At 43.1% G+C, this 22,530-nt stretch overlaps 1 protein-coding gene across 1 annotated transcript in view; it reads right to left on the bottom strand.

Annotated features, from left to right (window-relative positions):
• Positions 1 to 18,573, bottom strand: part of RPS6KA6 (ribosomal protein S6 kinase A6) — a 38,992-nt gene extending 20,419 nt beyond the window's left edge. Inside the window, exons 1-5 of the mRNA XM_075720388.1 lie at positions 18,493 to 18,573; positions 8,584 to 8,643; positions 4,935 to 5,051; positions 1,104 to 1,185; positions 160 to 240 (exon numbers count right to left, since the gene is read on the bottom strand). Of these exons, the coding sequence (XP_075576503.1) occupies positions 160 to 240; positions 1,104 to 1,185; positions 4,935 to 5,051; positions 8,584 to 8,643; positions 18,493 to 18,573 (421 nt within the window). The remainder of the gene's footprint in view (positions 1 to 159; positions 241 to 1,103; positions 1,186 to 4,934; positions 5,052 to 8,583; positions 8,644 to 18,492) is intronic.
• Positions 18,574 to 22,530: the final 3,957 nt, after the last annotated feature.

Genomic DNA, 22,530 nt, shown 5'->3' with positions numbered 1-22,530 from the left:
TATACACGTGTGTATTTACACTCCCTTTTTCAGTCTTGTGATTTAAACTTCCAAGAACCTAATTTGGGCACTAAAACGGACACTACAAAACTGAGAAAGAACAAGATCAGCTATGCCTTCGAGTATTGAAAGAAACTGTAGCAAAAAGAAAATACCAACCATAGTGCAGTTTGACGATAAATGGATGATTTACTTCTACTAATATATCTCTCTCCATTTTTGTACGAACTCTATCCCGAACTGAGGAAAAAAAAAAAAAAAGAAAAAGACTAGCATGAAACAAATGTACTTGGTAGAATACAAATAGAGCAGAAATTAGCATATGGAAAGGTCTTTGCCATCTAAAAAAGTACTTTTCCTTGTTACCTTATTTGTTTTTAATTTTTAAGCCTCCCACAAAGCACATGCTTTCAGACAGCAAAACTCTATTTTGTTTCTTGCTTGCCCCACCTTCCTTAATGTCTGCATTTTTTTTTCCAACACATCACAATATTTTGTGATAAACCATATTACTTTCAAGAAAGAAGTTTACATCTACACTTCCAGGCAGGTAACTTCAACCTCTGAATTAACTGTCTATCCTGAATATATATTTTCTATCTTTTAAGATTACTTTTTCCTCTTCAGCTGGTAACAGTCCCTATTTGCACACAGTGGAGTTGCATCCACTAAAGTGTCTTCTGAAACCCAAACCAGCAAGTTAGCTTGCTATGGCACCTATCACAAGAGGGAATGACTTAATATTCTTAACCACAGCAGAGTTCTAACTTAACGAAAGAAAAAAGAAAAATTGTTTATGAAATTAGTTTGTTTTAATATAATGAAAAGACTAAACAGAACTAAATAATGCAATTTTAGACTCTGAAAGAGTACTTTTTACCATGTAATTAAAAGTTATCTGGCCAGATTTAAAATAATTCTTAAACATGAACTTACAAGTTATTCTAGAAAAAAAGCTACTGTCAGAGAAGAGGTATGAACTCACTGAAAATGATTTAAGATCTAAAAAATTATGTTAAAAATAGTATTTACAAGACTCATTTAAGAGAGACAGTTGCACTGAAAACCATTATCTGAAGTTCCAATTCAAAAGATACACTTACCTTTTAAAGAAGCTTTTTTCAATACTTTCATTGCATAAAGTTGCCCAGCATCAGGACCAATTATTTTCCGTACGAGGAAGACCTGGTAATATAAACACTGCTTTTAAAATTACCGCTAAAAATGTTTTATGTAAACCTGACTAAAAACCATTACTGTGTCTTTACTCTGAACTTCATTAATATAGACAAGGAGATAGCAAGCCCCTGGTCCCATCCCATTCCTCAAAACCTCCAAGGAATGAAAAGAGCCCAAATATTCATAGTCAGTCATTTTGCATAAGCAAGCTTAGTAATCAAATAAGCAACTCTCAGAAAGCATTTACAAACCTCCTATTAATGTCAGACAGCTTTCGATGTTCTTTCCTAAGTACACATCTTTAAGGAAGGGCAAAATTGCGTTCCCTTAATCAGACCAGAGGTACACGCACCACCAAGCGCTCGGAAACACTCGGACTGGTCACAAACGATACATCCTTTCCTATAGCAAGCCGTTTAAATAAGTACTTATCAAATAAGTAGTTATATAAATGTGTTTCTTCATATCACCCTCTTGGAGAATGACAATGCTGCCTGGTCTGCCACCTCCTAAGAAATTTTTGAGGTTTAAGATCAAAGTCTCAAATATGCAACAGGCTCTATTAATGAATTCTGTGAGAGTTGTGAGACGACAGCAAGGAAACCTCACCATTTAGGATCAAAGCACCCTTTCCCTCTGGAATAGCAACTCCAACAGGTTTGTCTACTCTTTTCTTTCCAGAGGAGTTTTAAAGATAGATGGTATATAACTTGACACTAAGAAAAGCATAATATTAGATAGAATAATGCAGTACCTCTACTGACTAATATTCTAACTACTAAGTCTTCCAATTTACAAAATTGTTTGGTATGTGCTCCTGTTTCCAAGTTGTTGTTCTTATAATAGCGATTACTAGCTATGAGGAATGCTTGTACTGGGAAGAAAAAAAAAATGTACAAGTCACAAGAGAATGGCAAGAGCTACCCAAAATTGCCTCTCTGATCTTACCTTATTCAGATTTTCATTAACACTAGATTTTTTTACATATATATAGTGTTAGAAATTTCTAACTTTTTAGATTTTTTTTTTTTTTAAATAATCAAATAGACTTGTCAACTTTTCCATTCTAGAATCAGAAATTCATACACTGTCACCAAGTTGTACAGGGTTGGGAGAGGGGCTGGTTTTATTTTAGGCTCTGGTTAGATGAAAAATGTCGTGATGGTTCCAGGTTATGGGGCTTTGTGTTTTGTTTAAGTTTTGCCCAATGATTGGCCTACAGCACTGCTCTCTGATTATATATGACGTGGATGCTCAAACAGTACAGGGAGTAATTCAAACACCGTCAAACAAGAGAACATCCGTAGATTAAGACGCTCACAATTACAGAAGTAAAATATTAATAGGCATATACAAATATTTTAGTGCTTAATAACTAGCAGCTTGTGACAATGCAAGGGAATCCAAGTTACAATTCTACCTAATAAGGCCAAAAGAGCTGCCACTGCGGCAACTACTCAAGCACCATCTACTTCATTTGCAGACAAAGTCTCCATAATCCCACATCTTGCGGGGATGCAACACCTGGGTGTTAGTTGTAAAGCACAGTCAGGATGGACACATACTGCGCAAAGCGATTCACCCAAGCGAATCGAAGGCCATCTTCAGCAGCCCGGGTGCTGAAGCCTCAGAACGTTATCACAGGCTGAAGACACTCAGTAAGGGACACGAGGTTTAACCCTTTATTTCTGCGAAGCAGTGTTAAATCCTGCACAGATGCTGAAAAAGACAGGTAGAGGATGGGCTGTAGCACTACACTAGCCAAAGCAAACAAACCGTGTGTTTGCTAAATCCAGAGGGAGATGTCTGGGAAGTATGAACTGGAGAGAGAAAAACAAACACCACGAAGGCAACAGCCATTGATCTTCCTTGTTTGTTTTCTCTTTTCAATAGTAAGCAACAAATACTAGATGAAAATGGCTCTGTTCAGATGTGCAACAGTTACCATCCAATTCTTAAAAGCTGGCTCCTGAACCAAGTGCTGCCAGGTTTCCAAAGCTCCAAAACAGACGCCTCACCAAGCTGGTGGGATTGTGGGCAAGAGCGTTCCTTACGCGATCAGAAGACTGAACTCAGCCTGAGTCAGGGCTAAGATGTCCATCCCAGCTGTGCTGAACCCCATGAGAGCTTAGGACATCTCAAGTCAGGAGTAATAAATGCACAGAGCCTTTTAGTCTCTGAAGACGAGAAGCGTATGAGGGAATTGGCAACCTACACTACCAGATAGAGAAATGTTTCTTAGGCTGCAAAACATGAAGAAATATTTTCAAGTCTATTTTCTAAACTATCCCTTATTCACAGAATGCTTTCCTAATGTCTAATTTTCCCCCCTCTCATGCAACTCTATGCAGAGGTTTGTTCCTGCCATTGAGATAGACAAAACCAGCACAAGAACAGGAAAATGGAAACATACGTAACGCTGATTGTCTATTTTTTATGTGTTGCAAAAGATCTCGTTTAAGAGTCTGGTTTTAAAAAATACACCAGGATTAATATTTCAATTAATGTGTTTCAAGCCAGACTGAGACGTTTGATTTTTATTTCGCCTCTGCAATGTGACACCAAGTGGCACATTACAAAAAGGAATTATTTTAACAAAAGATTTGCTGTATTTCTTCTACAACCTATTTGAATAATTGTTCACTTAGTGTCTTTTAGCTGTAGATGACTTGACAAATACAGCAAAATAAAAAACTGAAATACATTTCACAGGTTATTTACTTTATTGTTACATCGGTTCAAGTTCCAAACTACCACAATCATTCCTCTGTATCTACATCACTACAGATTTCATGTATTGAAAAAAGTCAAACGTTCACAGCGTAGACTGTCAAGTACCATCACTAAAAGACAAATCACCGTCTCCTCCGTAAGTGTCTATCGATGTTTATTACACCGCTGGTGCCTCCCAAGCATCAACCTAAACTACAGAAGATGTGAGGCAACCTATATGGAACAGAGATTCGTTCATTCTGATTCCTCACTAGATGCTGCAATAAAGTCTTGAGGCAGTTGAAACCACTACTATTCTATTTCAAGCAGCCATGGTGTTAGGCAAACAGAGCTTGAAAACACCAGAGCTGTTGCATAAAACCCACCTCTAATTCTATAACCCAGCCGGTAAAATCCCTTGCTGTTGTTCCCTTTGTTCCCATGAAGCTGCAGATGCCAGCCCAGATGAACTACAAACATGCCTCTCCGTTCTGTTAAAGCAAAGCATAACTTTCCATGGCGGAGCTCCTAAAATTTGCTACTGACTCATCCTTCTGCCTAGAAGGGAGGCTGTTGCCTCTCTGTCTCTGATACGATTTGGTGTCCTGCTATAAACAGCACTCCCTTGGCACCAGAGCAAGATTGCAAAGAGATGAAATTTGTCAATAACTTTCCAAACATTCCCAGGGACTCTGCTACGGCACTGTCTGTCTTATCCAAAAATGTACTTAGGGTGAGCTAGCCCTTCCCAGGTTGACTGTCTGGACAGGTCGATGGAGAAAGAAATCACTTTTTCCTCTAAAAAATGTGAAGTCAGACAGGCTATGATGGTAAAAACAAAAACAAACCTACATCAACCAACTGCCAAACAGGATGGGTAACTTCCTCCAAAACAGGCCAATTTCCACAAGCATATCTACCTGCACTCAGATTTGTTAGGTTTATATCTAGCCTTGCAGCACTATAGAAATAAGGAAAGTAAACCATTAGTAAGGCAAAGCAGATTCAAAGCTGACAGATGAAAAGAAAGTTTGTTACCTTACCTTTCCAAATGATCCCTGTCCAAGAACCTTAAGTAGTTCAAACTGTGCTGGATCTGCTTTCTCACATCCTTCTTTCACATGGTGTGTAATAGGAATTTCTTTCACACTTCCTTCATCCTATTATTTCAAGACAAACAAAAATACAACAATGAACAGGCCTGAATTAAGCAATTCTCATTAGAAGTGCATGTAAATGCCTGCCCTTCTGGTTTTGGGGTTTTTTTGAATAAAATATTTGAAATTCTAATAAGGCATAAAAACAAGCTGTTCAAATGAAGAGTTTTCCCATCCATCCTTTCTTAAATAAATGCATCTAAAATTTCTAAACTGAAGTAAAATTCTCAAAGAATGCTCATTTCCTTTTGTCATAAATATTACAACTACAGCAAAGCCAGATTTTCTTACATGCAAGGAATAAATACACAGACTTGGTTTAAAAAAAAAATCTAAGATGATCCTTCTGGGCTTCACCTGCTTTAGCAGCCTTTAGTTTTCCCAGTGATTATTCTTCTCCTCTTTCCCTTTCCTGAAATCATCTTAATGAAAGCTAAATTGAATTTCATCATTTTAGGTAATTATTGCTTTTCGCAGCAGCAAATAATAAATATGGTCATCCAGTTGTAGCTAAAGCAACATGCATCGTTTGAAGAGCATAAATAAGATATGAGTCATCTTAAGAACTCTCTGAATTCTTGTATCCAAAAGAAGAAACACAGCTCTGGGGTGCAGAGCTCATGGAAAGACCATCCTGTGTGCAGACCTCCTTCAGAAAGCCAAGGACAACTCCGAGGTCGGTAAAAGATTTAGTGTTCTGTTGACTTTTTCCTGTCACTCTCAACTTTAGCAAAGCAGGGCACAGCAGCTACAATTGGGACAAGACAAACATTCGTGATGAAAACAAATCAGATGATGTATTGCAGCTTTTATGGTGTAAGAGAAGTTTCTGTGAGCCAAAACAAGCGAGGTGTCAAAATAAGCACCCTTGAAACGACAAACTAAGGCACTAAGGCCTACAAGAGCAACCTCAGCTTGCATGTTCAAAAGGAGGGGCACCCCTCAGCCCTATCAAGAACACCAATTAATTTCTTGCACACTGCAAATACAACCCAATCACAACAGAAAATCCCACATGATTTGCAGTGCTTTGATGTCTTCAGGGTATCCAAATGATTATTAACTGTCCTCCTACCCCCTCTTTAGATCTTCGTCTTGGAAGCCTCTCTTAGTAGAGACCAGAAAAAACACAGCTGGCTTTCGGAAAGAACACCATTCTATAATCAGGTTGACTACAGGAAGTCTTGCTGCCCAAGACCATGCATTAAAACTTATCATCAGTGTTATCAGCCTTGACATGGAAGTATCTAGATAAAATTCTCTTCGCGTGGTTACACAGAAATTCAGGGTAGAAATCTGATCATCTAAATGTGTATGTACTTACTGCAATAATTAAAAAAAAAAAAAGGGGGGGAGCAGGGGGCAATCATCACACTGCATTAACCGTCTATGCCTTAATTGCTTTGTTTGTCCAGAGGGGGAAGGAAAGAGTTCAAACTGACATCTTCGTGCATTCACAAACTGTAGTCCAGCTGTTACTGCACGAGTCCTTTCCCATCCCCTACATCTCTTATTTCATACTCTTTCTGGAAAAGGCCCGTTTGTTCCACCTGCTTCCCATGCAAAGGTAGATATTAACACAAGACACTGATGGATAACAAAGTTAATTCTTTATTTCCCACTCTAAGCTACTTTATTTCCCTCTTTGTTCACCAAAAAACCCCCAGCTGACACACTGATGATACAGTGTATACATCCAAACTTCATTTCATCCATCCAGCTTGTTGACTATGCATATACGTATTCATAGGAAAGATGCACGTCTGGGTTTTTTTGTTTTTGTTTTTGTTTTTTTTTATTTAGAACACATGCCTGGAATTTAAGGCAGGTAAGAACACTAGCATTTCAAGTCATCTGACAACAGATGAAAGCAGTGATTCCTCTAGTTATACACAAAGCTGTGCAACAAGACTTAATGGCTGGTTCTTTCTATGAAATACGCAAATACTCTATTTAGAAGCCTTTTTATTTGAACATCCTAATTTGTATTCTTTAACACTGCGAACCTTTGCCTGAGAAGAGATCTTTAGGAGTTCATCTACTCTTGTGTTTATCACCCACCTTGAGTCATTAGCCTGTGACATCCCATGTGGTTGCTGCACAGACTGACAGAGTATTTCTAAATGTGAACCAAGGAGAAGAGTGTTTTCCATGCAAATAAAGAATAACTTGAAATGTATGAAATGAGTTATTTTTATAGAGTGTTTTACCTTCACAAAAGATGTCTATATAATATCACCTACTTAACTATCATTAAAGTACTAAAAATTGGGATGACTGAAGCATATAAAGACCTCTGCATCATCAACAGCAAACGAGCGGGTGAAGAGTTGAACAGATATATAAGCCAGTTTCATTTTCTTTTCTAGCTTGGCCTCCGTGAACTGCAGATTTGGTTATCTGATTTTGTGCTCTGCTGCTTGAGCAGCAAATCTGTTTCAGGGCTCAGGTACCAGCTCCCACTGAGTCGCCTTGCAAAAGACGTTAACTATTCCCAGCAGGTTCAACAGAAGCCAAAGCGCTGCAAGAAACGCCGCAATCGCTTATGGCTTTGTGCCATCTTACTTCGTTTCAGCTTGACTGGTATGTAGCTCCAAGCACCTAACGAACACGCTCAGCAACATCCTTCTGGTTCAAGTACAGTGAAAGAGTGAGACAACCCATTGCTCATCTTTCTTCCCTACATGTAAGATGACTACGACACTGACGGTTTATTTACTTACTCCACACCAGGAAATGTCCAAGCACCACCTGTTTCTACCTCCAAGAGCTTATTCTCCAAATCACTTAAAAAAATTATTATTGCAATACAAAGCAGTGGTCACAGCTGGCAGCAAGATCTACTTGCTGCCTTCCTCCATGATCTGTTCAAAAATACACGGATGTGTGTGTTGAAAACTGATAGCCAATTTTTCCACACAAAGTCTGGCATTTGACCACATAGAGAATTAGCCTGAAGTTTAGTCCAAGATTTAGCCAGCATACAGAACACTGATCTGCAGCATCTCCTACACATGCACATCACCAAGGCACGGGACAAAAATCATGCTCAACAGGGTTTATCTGGGATATTTCTACATAGAAGTCAAATTGACATAGGGTTTTAAAATTAATTCTGTCCTAAAATAGCAGGAATTAGCACCTTCTAGATGAATGTATAGCAACTACATTAAAAAATAGAAAGGAAGAACAGATGACAGTGTAATAAGAGCAACTTTAAGCACATGGTGTAAAAAAGGTTCAAGGTTGGACTGAGCATTTTCTGAGGTTGAGGGACATGTAAATGCTCTTTCCAGCACACAATCTGTTTTCCATAAAGCGCTGCCTCATGTGGCAAACTTTCCCAAACGAGGCACTTACGGCCCCCACCCAGGTACTAATTTTCAAAATCATCTTTGAGACTTAGAGCCTCTTCAGATCTGGTCAAATAAAATAAGTCCAAAAGTTATTAAAGAGCAGGGAGTGCATAAATTTTGCTTCTAAAGGAAGTCATGCTAATGAGTGTCTAAACCGAACATCTATCAAATGTACTTACGTGGTAGGAATATGGTTCACCTTCTTCCATAGGCTCATCTGCCATTTTAAGGCCATTTAGCTGGAAAGGGGAAGGAAGGGGAATGCAGAAGGAAAAAAAACAAAACAAAAACAACATTAAGACCTAACAATTCCAAATAAGCAGAGTTCATAATTTGACCAATTTCCATTTCAGAGTACGCAAATGAGAACTGGTATTCTTATTGCTCTAATTTACAGCTGTAGGTTCAAACAAATGCTACTGCTTAGTAGTTACATTTAGCATCTCCCTTATATATCAGGTCGCTTATCCCTTTGTAAATGCCACTCCATAATTATTTAATCAGAATTAATTTAAAATTCCTTCTTTAAAAGCCACAGATACCATCCATACAAGATGACATTAACGTAAAATTCTTCCGTTAGGCACAAAATTTATGTTGCAGATGCTTTTCAGAAACCTAAAATCTGCTGCTGAGAATTAATTTGCAGTTTAAGGACACAAGATTCAAAAGTGATTTCATGTCTTTTTGGGGCAAGAAGGAGAAGTGCAAGACCAGACATACCACAGAATTCTTATGCACAAAAATAATGACCTATTTCCTTAAAAAATTAGATTCCTTTAAAAGTTTGCTTGCATCAAAAGTTATTTAAATACCTACCAAATAGAATACTCAAACTTTAATGAAGTACTTTAGAAACTGTAGATCCGAATATTAAAATATTTGTGGATCAATTTCAAAAATAGCACCTTTAAGAGGCAAAAAAAGTATGATATGCATCTGGACAGAAGCAAATACAGGACATGCTCTTAAATGAGCACAACACTTGCTAGCATTTGCTTACCCCCCTTCACACACTTCAAACAACAAATAAGGTATCAAGGTCACAGTAAAAAAAAAAAAGGTTTAATTTATAGATAAAGTTATTTAGTTTAAGCTCTCCTTAAGTAACAAAGAATCCAATGCTTTTTAACAACTGAAATGAAAGAAAAAAAAAGAAATACAGAAACATAAAGGACGTGCTCTGTTTCAACATGCAAAGCATTAATTAAAAACTGGAAATACCTGACAAAATGAGTGAAGCCAATTATGGATTTTGCTAGTGATAATTGCTAATTTATTTATATGTTAATTGCTCAGCATCACTACCTTCATGTGGCACACAACAAAATACTAACTACAAGTAACATAAGGTAGCTCGAACTACTGTTTTCCTGAAAACAGAAGCTGAAGCAATTAAGTTCTTGAAGCAGGTAGTGTCATTTTTTTCTTGTATTTCTGAATTTATCTAAAAAACATGCCTAAGATACCACAATGCGGTATGATTATTGGTATGTGAACCGGTAAAACACAGGACTACAAAGAATCTTGAAGTGCCATACAGACCATGCCCCTGCGCAGAAAGCAAACAGAAATCTCGACAAACCAGTCGGGCTGAAGGGACAGGTTCATGCCACCACGACTGCGTCACCTAAGCAAACTCAACCACTTCCACTGCTGCTTCTAGGACTCTTGATTTCAAGTAGAGCTCTTAAGAGCCAAGTCCGACATTAATGATTTTGATAAAATTAAATCACCAATTTTTGTATCAAGATACTGGCACTTCTTTTTGAACTGTATCCTCACTGAAAAATAAAACAAAAATATCAAGGAAAGTAGCATGAAGCTTCGGTTACTTTCACTCTTCTCTAAGTTTCTATTTATTTTAACCACAACTTACACACATACTCTTCACATTAACTATAAACCATCATTTTAACCCAGCGCTGGCATATTCAACACACATTCATCATTCATATACATCGTGCGTTGCCACCCTAATTTCTCAAGGCCAAAAATCACTAACCTATTACCACGGATTCAGAAACCTCACATACGCTACAGAAACCAATGCTGCTAACTACTTTGCTACATAACTTATTTCTTTTTTGCATAACTATTTTTTCCAAATTAGATACGGGGAGGGACAGGACACCCACTAGACTTGTTATTGTATGAATTAATTGGATACATCAAGAACTAAATGCCAACATTCAGGCCAGATATGAACTCCAACCTCATTTCAGATGATTCAGTGCCACGTGATTTCTTTTCACATCATCACTAGATTACATTCAAGCGTGAACTAATGTGAGGCCCACCAAAGTGGTCCAAAAAATTTAATTGGACCTAGTAAGAAAACGGGTTTCCATTCCAGGTGCTCAGAAATCTAATTCCTCACTCACGGACTTTAATTTGAAGTGAATTTAGTGTGCATTTCACCTTTTCTTTCTTTAAATATGGCCAACGTTTTGCAAGGTTTTTTTCTGAAATTTAAGCTCTGGAACCAATGCCACTAGCCAGAAGAACTGCAGATACACTGAAAACAGTAGCTTAACTCCAGGCAATCGGATATAGAAAGTTGCCACTGCTGGAATGGGATTTTGAACCAAAAATCAGCACGTGATTTGATCTACGTAGTTCCTGAGCACGCCATGTAGGCGTACTTTCAGCTTTCTGGCAAATTAAATACAGTAAGTTATTGGGTTTTTATGGCAGGTAATCAAATGTCATCTTAATTAACAATTTCCTATCGTACACTTTTCCCCTTCATTGTTGCTCACAGCTTTTTTTCTTTTTTTCCTGTCCAGTCTCTCTATAACTACAAAAACTGGGATGCCTGCCAATTTTTAGTCCAAAGAATTTTATGCTCAAGTGCATGAATCTACTTTTATTGCCTGACATACACAACTACACTTTGGCCTTATTCGTTTGTGAATGCTGGTCACTACCCATTAAAAAAACCAAACACCAACAAACCTGTTGGATCACAATCCAAAGTCTAGTAGTTTTAAAGAACTAGTAGTTTGCTAGTTACTCAGTTTAAAAAATAAAAATAATGACAAAAATCAAATCATTACTGTTCTATACAGTTACTTATATTGGTCAAGTTTCAGTAACTAGAATAGTTTCCACTGTCTCTCATATTAGGCAAAAAAGAAAAGTTACAATTAACACTTAATTCCCACCTTTATGGAAACCAAATACAAGAATCTGGGCCAACTGGGACCCCTTTTAGTGATTTAATCATTAATTTTTATGCACAAACATAGAGAGAGTTTAAAATAGTTCTAAGTCATTACTTACTAAATATCTACGATCGCACAAATTTAATTACTGAGAATCAGAAAGCACGTATTTCTGTAAGAGAACAGGCGAAAGGAAGCAAGTACCATTATTCTGAAGGAGATTCTTTCATCCTTGAATCGTTTTGCTGCTCAGTACTGCTGAACTCCTACAATTAACTGAACGTTTTAAATATTAAGTTTCATTAAGACGCAAACTAAACTCAGCCATTCAGGCAAACAGCGTCAAAACTTTGCAAAGAAAAGATTTTAAAGTTCGAGAAAGCATTCCGCGTTGTTGATCAGTATAAAAAAAAAATAATCAAAACCGCTACATAAAAAGAGCTGAGAACAAAGTTAAGGTCAGACAACCTGGCAGGTAAGGAACTTACTTTTCCAGAGGCGCAGGCTAAGAGATCCAATCCTCGGATGCCAAACTGCCTCCGAGGTAACGCAGCGCAATCTGCCTTCCGATTTAAATAGCTGCCATGGCTCCCATGACGAGCTGGGACTATCCCCTGTTACCTTGGGAGAATATCCAAAGGGCTTCTGTGGGCTGGTAAACAGCTTAACTACTATTGCACATGTTTTTCCTCTGATAATTGCAGCAGGACAGAGGAATCCCAGTATTACCAAAGATTAGAACCATCTTCTCCCCCTCCATTTTAAGGATGTTTTAACAGTTTGCATGGTAAATGCGTTACGGTTTGGTGGGCCTATAGCTTTTGGCCAAAAGGAGCTAGACAAATGGCCAGCAAAAATGCCCAACTACAAGGAAAAGCAGCAGCAGATGTAAAGCTGGTTCATCCCGCCCTGTTTATACATGTCTTCATTTACGCATTCAAACAGAATTACATTTTTTAATAGAAAAAGACAGAACTGGGAATTTTATAATCATATTATTAGAATTAGAAAGCGTCATTCATCACCACTCACGTATAATCTAGTCTGGCTTCAAACAGGTAAAATTCTACTTGAGGATCAACAGAAGATTCTGCGTCCTCCACGGTTCCTCCTTCGCCGCGCTCTCTTTGCTAAGTTACTGCAGCTACAGTCACCAGCCGACACCTCTCAATTCTTCCAAGCGAGCACAAGACAAACCAGTTTGCTTCCCCACGTACAAAAGTATTACTTCAAATACTGATTTCAAAATATTAGAGTGGAAGCTTACATTAGAAACCCCAATTATTTTGCAAAGGCTTTGGGAAAAAAAAAAAAAATCCTTTGGAAAAAATCCTGTTAAGACAACCACATTTGTTCCTCATTTATTTTGAATTACATCTGCAGAGAGTTTGCATCATTAATTTAACTAGCAACACATTGGCCTACTGTATCTTATTTCCTGAGATAGGTTTCAGAAATTTGGGGATTCTGTGCACAGCCAAACAGGTTTGGGTTTTTTGTTTGGGGGTTTTTTTTTGTTTGGTTGGTTTTTTTTAAATCTCTAAAAGTCACTGTGAAAAAACCTGAAGGTTAAAGGCACTTGTTCTTCCTATAAAACATCCACAACTTTTCTCCATGCAGTTTTTTTTTTTTTTTCTTTTTCCCAGGCTAGATATTGTTACCCACACAGGTGCCCAAGCTGGATCCCGCGCTCTTTACTGCCTGGCGTGCTTTTGGGAAGGAGCAATTCCCCCAGCGCAGCCGCCAGCCCCACGAAGGGGAGGACGAAGCAGCATTATTAGGGTTACCCAACACAGCGTCGCGCCAGCTGGGGCAGAGTCCCACCCTGCCACAATGGCACCGGGGGAAGGACGTCACGCCGGTGGCAGTGCCCGCTCCGCAGCTCTACGCTGAATTTTCTTCTCGTGCTCGGCGCACAAACCCTGTGCTAGCCTCGGTCCCTCCGCTCCTCTCACGAAAGGAAGAGGGCAGGTAACTCACTCACACGCTCTTTAAACATACCGAGTGTAAGAGGAAGATAAAGCCATCTGCCTTAAAAAAAAAAAAAAAAAAAAATATATATATATATACTTAGACACATAATCAGTTACTAGGGAATGTTATAAAGTTCTTTTCCTGGGGCAAATAAATCACACATCCAGGCGCGATAACAAACCTTAAGCAACATATAATTACTAATTTTAAGAGAACATTTCGATCCTTTCCATTCTCAGAGATCAGGGGAGAATTACACGTCTCCGACTAGTTACAGCTATGACAAGAGACAAATCTAAGCATAACCGCAGGGATCGCGGAACTGGTAAAGGCCGTGAGAGCTTTCCACCGCCGCCTGTCTGGGAGAAGACTAACTCCATAATCAAAGGGCATAAAGCAGCCGCTCGGGAGATGGTGTTTAATGGCAGATTAAAGACTACTGGAAAAGGGCAAGATTTAAAACTGATGAAAACAACACATCTCAAATTGTATTCTTAACGTAGTAACAAAGTACATCTATGTATATATTAAAATTCCATATATCAGGAGTTAACTTAAAATTCCATATATCAGGAGTTAACTTAAAATTCCATATATCAGGAGTTAACTTAAAATTCCATATATCAGGAGTTAACAAATCATACCATTCTTCTGATTTAGGGTTATTCCAAAGTCTCTCCAAAGCCATCCTGCAGGAACCGACATGAGCTACCTCGAACAGAGCCCCTGCTCCTTTTAGACACTCAGAATACCACAGATTTCCAAAATGCTCTTCAAAAGTGGTATACCAAAGCAGAATTATTATTATTATTATTATTATATTGCAGCACTTTTCAATGCATAAAGACACTCATTGTTTTTCATTTAAGAGCATTAATGTGCTTAGGGTTGGGGTTTTTTTTTTTACTTTTTTTTTTTTTTAAAGGCAGTTTGTTCTCCTAAGTCTTTATAAAAACTGTACGTTGTTGCAGAGGCTGAGGGCACTTAGTTCAAGTTATGTGCAATACCATTACTTTTTTTTTTGCCTTAGCATAACACCACCTAATTGTGGAGATTTTCGGAGATGCACAAAACTAGGTAGCTGAGTCATCCACATCACTGCCAGTAATTACTCACAAAGGAGTTATGCAACTCCTAATACCGACAAAATTCAGTGGCCTTTGACAGACCAGGCTCAAACATGCTTAAGAGGACGGACTAAAAACATTGGCCAAAATCAAAGATGTATTTATTTAAATTGGCACAGGCAACAGGTTACGTACACCGTAGCAAAGCTCAACTCGTGAAGGTGCCTTTTGGAAGGCAGCAACTTTCAATGCAGCCCAGTTTTCTAGCAGAATACTTTAGTTTTCAGTCACTGTGGTGTTCCAGCTTTGTCTTCCTTGTCACTGTCAGCCAATTAAGCAACTGGTTTCTGAAGTATTTATTTAAAAAATAAGTCTTTGAGTATGAGGTCGCTTTTGTGATTCACAATATTCATGTATTGCAAACAGCATGCATTTAATTATGCTTCCCCTTTTAAATGCAAGACTGCTTCTATTAAACGGGCAAAAAATTCCAAAGTTACTGTATTCTGCCCAATTCCACCTATTTTTGCATTTCATTCAGCTCGTCAATAAAATGTTAACATTTACATTCCTGTTCCTTTGTAGGCTGCAATCATATTTTAATAGTCTACAACAGTTGATTATAATCACCACCCTCATACCTATTTTTATTACCATGAAAATACTTATTAATCCTATATTTAGGAGGAAAGAAGTTCCCTCAATATTTGAAGCTTAAACTGCATGACACCAACCCTTCCTAGCTAGGCTTAAGGAATCCCCGCAGTCACAAAACCGCTTCACAAGTGACACTGTCACCGGAATGTAAGAACAGACAGGAACAGCACAGCGTACAGCCCAAAATGCAATCCTCAGCTTCAAAGACCACCAACGTAAAAAAGGGCAAAATAATGCAATCCTAAATTGCTTCCAAAAGTTCATGTTGTTTTTCTTCTTCTTGCCTTGAAGCACGGAAGTTTGTTTCCTACCTTCAAGATCGCATTCTTCCCTTGCCAACTGTTTTTACTTCAAGTCAACACGAGCGCTACTGCACTGGAAATGCACTTATTTCTAATAATGTAATCCTAAATTTAGTCAACAAGCAGATTCCTCAGAGAAAACCGTTCCTCGGATTTTTCCCCCTATGCCACAACCGATGGACAAGAGCACTAGGAAAGGCAAGTTAGTCTTCGAAACAGAGGACTATTTCACAGTAACGCTGTTGACTGGAGCTCCAGCGAGGCCAAGGTCATCGAGATCTATCAGATTGCCAACATAAGGCTGGAGTAAGCACTACAGGCTATAATTAATTCTATAAAATTTAAGTGAAGAACCCAAACCAAACTTCATTTTAACACAAAATAACCCTTTGTTAAATCCCCAGACAACGCGAATGTCGAATTCCAACAAGTGAGAAGTACCACGCATCCCCGAGATGCACTTTATATTAAGTGTTAGGACAGCAACAAGTACTTGTTAGTGTCATTTGGGAAATTCATACGCAAACTGAAGAAACGGCTTGTGGCCTCACACGCTGCTAGCCAAATGTAACACGGCCGCAGCAAACACGTCTCACTTGAATCAGAGCACAACTGAAAGTTTTACACAGAGCCTGTTAAGTGAGTAGTTCATGTACGGGCTTGAGGAAAACACAATTTAAAGAACAACTGTTGCAAACGGCTGTCTTCAGATGTTACGAACGCAGAGGTGTTTCGGTTGCACATCCATCGCCCTCGGCTCTGCTGGCTGGATGAGCGAGGCTTCAGAACCAGGCTCCTACAGCAGTGCATCGCCAAGCTCGCGTCTCTTCACGGCCTGAGCCCCGTCAAGGATTCCAAGAGAACTTAAAACGTCAGCACCATCAGCGGAACTACCTGTCTGAGCTTTGCTGTGCTGGAGCTAGGGCTGGTTCTCCAGCCTCCTGCTAACTGCTAACTGGTTTTTGTGTTCAAAAAACGGGCAGAGGTGGCACTTGGGGCCATGGTTTAGTCTAGTCTACCCTTGATTGGCTTAGAGTAGACTTGGTAGTGTAGGTTAATGGTTGGACTGGATGATCTTAAAGGTCTTTTCCAACCTAAACGGTTCTAGGATTCTATCTATGGCAAAATCCGTACACAAAAGCAGCACTGAACACAACACTCTGAAAGTAGCAGCGGCCTCGGTGGAGGGGTATTTGTCCAACCAAAAAATACCGAGAGATGCACTATAACCACAAATGTTTACATTTCGACCGCAATACTCTGAGTTTGATTATTTTAACACTGACGTATCACCATATTCTTAAAGGACAGATCAACGGGGCCAAGAAAGTTCCCAGACCTCCGATAAGCTTCACACCTGAACTACAGCATACTATTTTTACAAGCCACAAGATTAACAAATAAGCCTTAATACTTCTGCTGACTTTTTAATCCTTACCCGTAGCTTCACTAACGTAATTAGGATCTCTCTAATATTAAGGTACAGGGACTGCTTCAAGTATTATTAGATCATTGGAGTGTTTTAAAGCGTTAAAGTCTAGCAGCCACGGTGTGGAAATGCATGCCCAGTAATTACAGTACTTGGAAGTGGCACTCTGTAGACACAGCTACAGAAAATAAAAAAAGCCCTCAAAAATTTAAAACCTCATTGCTTTACTCCTATTGTGAATTACTCGGGTGTTTTTTTTTTTCCTTTACATATATAATTTTTTAATCAGAGAATAAAATTTCACCGAGATCCTTTAAAGAATGTCCTTCCACTCTTCCCAAAACTTCAACCTACGCCTCTTTCGCGCACTTTGTGCTTAGAGATGAATTTGCTACAGACCTTCTTACTTACGATAAGAAAAGCCTGCTGCATCACGGAAAGCAAGTCTGACCAGTTTTAAGAAGCTTTATTTAGATAACATCTTTTGTGCGTCTAAAACACCTAGGTGTAATCTTTTGTCACACTCGATATGTAATCCTACACTTTCTGATTTAAAAGCGCAAAAGTTTTAATACTCGAGCGTCGCGCTCTGCCGAGGTACACGCATTCTTACAGCGTAACCGGTTTTACCGTGTATTTTCATTTAAATAGCGTTTGCTGCTTGCTTATGGATGCGCCTAGCGTGCCAAGCAGCACCTTGAAGCCACTCTCCACGTCGCTCCTTACAACGCTTCAGCATCCAAACCTCAGCCACACGCTCCTGGGTCTGCCCGTTAGTTGCGCGCAGGGTAATGAAATTATTGCATAGCTACTTCGCGGAAAAGCAGAGGGCCCGCTCCTAGCGACGACCTACCTGGGCGTGCATCCCGGCTGGCGCAGCCGGACCGGCCGAAGTTACCGCCGCTGCCCCGGGCGCTGCGGCCGCAGGGCCGAGGGCTCGCACGGGCAGCCCCAGCGCCGCATGCGAACGGGGGGCCTCAGCAGGGGCGCGCTGCCCCCCCCGTGTCACCGCTGCTCGCACCCGGGAGCCCGGCGCTCGCCCGCCGCCCCCCGAGCCCCCCCGCCCCGGGCCCCTCGGCGGCGGCGGGGGAGGCCCGCGGGGGAGGCCGGCGGGGGCGGGCGCTCGGCGGCGGGGGCCGCGCCGGGGGGGGAGGGGGGGGGCGCCGCCGCCTTCCCGGGACGGGCCCGAGCTCCCAGGAAGGGCGGTCCCGGCGCGGCCGGGGCGTGAGCAGCCCAGGTGCCCGGGCGGCGGGGGCCCGGGGGAGGCGGGGAAGCGGCGGCGGCGCCGGGGGAGGGCGGCGGACGGAGCGGGCGCAGCCGGGCGAGGAGCGGGGAGACCCGCGAAGGCGGGGGGGGAGGCCGGGGCCGGGGGCGTTGCGGTCCGCCCGCCCTCCGCCCTCCGCCCCCGGCCCGGCCGCTCCCCGGCGGCGGCGGGGGCCGGGGAAGAGGCAGGTGGCCGCGGGGAGCCCCGCCCCCCCGGCCCCACACTGACCTCGCCGCCGCTCACGTACAGCTCCATTTTGTGGCAGGGCTCCGGCTCCTCCGCGTCCTCCAGCGGAGCGAACGGCACCATGTCCCGGCTGCCGCTAGCCGGGCAGCCGCCGCCAGCCGCTGCGCATCCCCCGCGGTCCGGCTCAGAGGCGGCGGGCGGCGGCGGGGCCCCTCCGACTGCCCATGGAGCGCGGCGGCGGCGGCGGAGCTCGGGCTACGGCTGCTGCCGGCCGGCGGGGGCGGCTCCGCTCTGCGCTCCCCCGCGCACACCCCCCAACATGGCGGCCGGCGGGGGCGGGGCCTGCGCGGCGTGGGGATGACGTCAGGGCGGGCCGGAGAATCCCCTGCATGGGGAGGGAGGCGGGGGGGGCCGTGACGCGCGGTGACGCGGGCGCCGGGAGCGCTCGGGCGGGCGGAGGGGGGCGGCGGCGGCCGCCTGCGGCAGCGGGGGGGGTCGGGGCTGGGGGACGCTGAGGGCGCGTCCCGGGGGCGTTTAAAGCAGAAGGGGGTGCGAAAAGGGGGTCGCGTTACGTCAGGGAAGCCCCCCCCGCCCGCGGCAGCGCCGCCCCCTCGCCCCCCCGGCTCCGGCCGGCCCCCAGCGCCGCCGCCGTGCCCCTGCCAGGCGCGGCCCCCCCGGGGCGGCTGCGAGGACGGAGCCGGGGAGGCGCCGGGCCGAGGCGCGGCTCTGGGGCGCGAAGCCGAGGGGTGGCGGGGCCCGAAAGCGGCGCTGGGGAGTGGGGCAGCGTCGCCTGGGGGCTCCGGGGCGCTCGGAGAGGCGGGAAGCGCCCAGAGCCGCGGTGCGGCTGCGGCAGAGCGCAGCGGGCGGCTGCCCGGCCACCGGCGCCGAGGGGCCGCACCCTGGGCTTGCAAGGGGGTGCGGAGGGGAACGGAGGGGCTGCAGGGAGGGGAGCCGAGGGGCTGCAGCCCTGGGCTTGCAAGGGAGTGCTAAGGGGAGCCGAGGGGCTGCAGGGAGGGGAACCGAGGGGCTGCAGCCCTGGGCTTGCACGGGGGTGCGGAGGGGAGCCGAGGGGCTGCAGCGAGGGGAGCCGAGGGGCTGCAGCCCTGGGTTTGCAAGGGAGTGCTAAGGGGAGCCGAGGGGCTGCAGGGAGGGGAGCCGAGGGGCCGCAGCCCTGGGTTTGCAAGCGGGTGCTGAGGGGAGCCGAGGGGCTGCAGCCCTGGGTTTGCAAGCGGGTGCTGGAGGGGAGCCGAGGGGCTGCAGCCCTGGGCTTGCAAGGGAGTGCTAAGGGGAGCCGAGGGGCTGTAGGGAGGGGAACCGAGGGGCCGCAGCCCTGGGTTTGCAAGCGGGTGCTGAGGGGAGCCGAGGGGCTGCAGGGAGGGGAACCGAGGGGCTGCAGCCCTGGGTTTGCAGGCGGCTGCTGGAGGGGAACCGAGGGGCCGCAGCCCTGGGTTTGCAGGCGGGTGCTGGAGGGGAACGCTACGGCGCTGCCAAACCTGAGCGGGCAGATGAAAAAAAAAAAAAATTTTCCATCACCGTTTGATCTTAGGGGCTGGAAAACACCAGGTGATGCTATCAAAAAATACGTACTTTTAAGGATAGAAAACTGCCTCGACGGCACTGAGTTGTTATTTAGAGGCACTGCACGGCTTCTCAGCAAGCCCGCCCTTCGGATAAGGCTAGCAGAGGCAGGCTCCAAGCCGTTCTGTATTGCTACATAATTTTGATGAAGTGAGCCCGGCCGAGGGAACAAGCTGGCACACCCCATAGCCCAGAATGCTTTCCTGTGCTTTTTTTTTTCTTTAAACTCAGAAGTCAATCATCCTACAAACAGGCGTACAGTATCGGATGCTGCGCTGCTGAAGTCCTTGACCAAATTACGGCGACCTGTTCCACAAAGGTTCCACAAAGGTCCAAAGGTTCCACAAAAGGTTCCACAAAAGGTTCCACAAAGGTCCAAAGGTCCACAAAAGGTTCCACAAAAGGTTCCACAAAGGTCCACAAAAGCGTGACGGGTTCCCTGTCGCCGAGCCTGCTGAGGAGGGTTTGCCCATAGTGAATGTGCCACTGCAGCGGCAGCCAGCTGGCGCGTCAGCATTTCCATTGCAAACCTATTTTTAAAGGTCTGTAACTCAACCACGGAAGACAAATGTTTCGGACTGAAACGGGGAGTGCGTCCCAGGAATGTTCACCCTTCAGGAAATAAAGAGTATGCGAGAAAATGCGGCACCAAAGTTACCGATACGTAATATCGAGAGAGGATTTACATTTGAATTGCAGAACTGTTTAGGCTAGGTCAGTTGTAAACGTCATTTTTGTGTAGTAGGATTGTGTGAATATGGAGCTTTTAGAGCAATTAAGCGACCGGAGACGAAGGGCCGAGCTACCTACACCAGCGCCTCTGTTCCGATAACTGCTGTGCATCCACAGGAAGGCAAAAGGGCAAATCTTTTCTGTGAGGTTAAATATGTGCGTACTTGAGCAGTGCCATCAGGCAGATCTTAAGTATAAAGGAAATCAAGTGAGAAGTGACTTTTTGAAAGCGCTTGAGTGCTCAGCAAGAACTTGCCTTGAAAACCTGTGTTGCAGATGCCATTTCCCTGCACCTGAGATTTTTTTTTAATGCTGCTGAGGCTTTTCCTATTTCCTGAAACAGTAAGAGATTGCAAACAAGTGTTCTGCATCCACAAAGGCCTAACACTGTAATATTTGAGAAGTTCGGAGAAAAGCAATAATCAAATAAGTTAGGATTGTTATTCATTTCTTGCCAAAGACGATACAAGGAAAATTATAATACATGTAGATATAACAATGACTGAGTAAGAAAAAGTAAATTCAGAATTTCTTTGACTCTAGGTCTCACAACCAAAGAAGCGGAAGGTATTCAATAAAAAGGCAACAATATGTCACTGCAATTTAAAACTTGGCAAGATCCCCCCTCCCAAATGAACTTTTATAGAGAAATAAAACATCAGGAATATAATAGCAAGTCATTAATTTAGGAAGACTAAGGCCTCATGTCTTGGGTTTCAAATGAATATTTAAATATTATATATTTGGATATTTTTTGTACCTTTTTCTACAGCATCTAATCTAGCCAGTGTCCATGACTGGATGGATATTGGATCTCAGCGCACAGTTTTCAGCTGAATAATTTTTACATTCCTGGACCTTACTTTGTTCAGCAGGCTCTGCCCATTACGTTCCTCAGCAGGTCGCTGGGTGATCAGCATGACATTATAACCACTTTTTCCTCTGGCAGGTGCTTTTATTAGATGAAGGTTTCAAAGTAATCAGTTTCTAAATAGTTACTCACTTTAAAATTAATTCTATGACATGGCAAAGCTACTGAGAATGCTCTTTTATGCAGCCTAATAGGAAAGGAATTATAATAATAATAATAAACGGGATCTGCAGCCAAAATTCAGCTTGTTCAGTGTCAGTAACACAAACCCCAAGCACTCAGTTGTCCCTTTTATAGACCTCAGGGCTGCAGCCAACTGACAGCATCCATGCTCAGTTTGCTCATGCAATTTCCCTGAAAGTATCAGTCGTACACTTGAAAATATGAACAACAGATTATGAGGTTAAAAAAAAAAAAAAAAAAATCCCTGCAAATTTCCTGCGAATGATTCCTAGCAGGACATTTCACAGAGAGGCGTACTACAGCACTGCGTTCCCTCTTAAGCTTTCTGTCAGTCTGTAACGACCTTGTCCCTAAACAAGACTATTTCAGAAGAATCCTGCAAACTCTGTGTTCATTCACCCAGAATGTTTCTCAAGAAAGGAAAAATAAGAATATTATCATCAGACCAGTGTCTTTTGTTCCCCTCCTCCCGCCCCGGTTAATGATACTGGAATCTGAACCATGCTAACCATGGCAAGTACAGCGCAGCTCCACCCTGGAAAGCAAAGCAGAAAAAACAGTGTGAATGTAGGAATATGTGAACAGTATCTAGCTCAGCGAGAGCTCAGGAAGGAAACTATACAAAAAGCAAAGTTTGAGGAAACTGCCCCAACCGAGACTGACGTTTCTGTTCTGTTTTTACTAGAATGGTAAAGCCCCTGCAAGGGAACAGGTAC

Source organism: Pelecanus crispus, chromosome 13 (assembly GCF_030463565.1).
Source record: "Pelecanus crispus isolate bPelCri1 chromosome 13, bPelCri1.pri, whole genome shotgun sequence".
Classification (NCBI taxonomy): Eukaryota; Metazoa; Chordata; class Aves; order Pelecaniformes; family Pelecanidae; genus Pelecanus; species Pelecanus crispus.
This window is presented reverse-complemented; position numbering and strand designations above follow the sequence as displayed.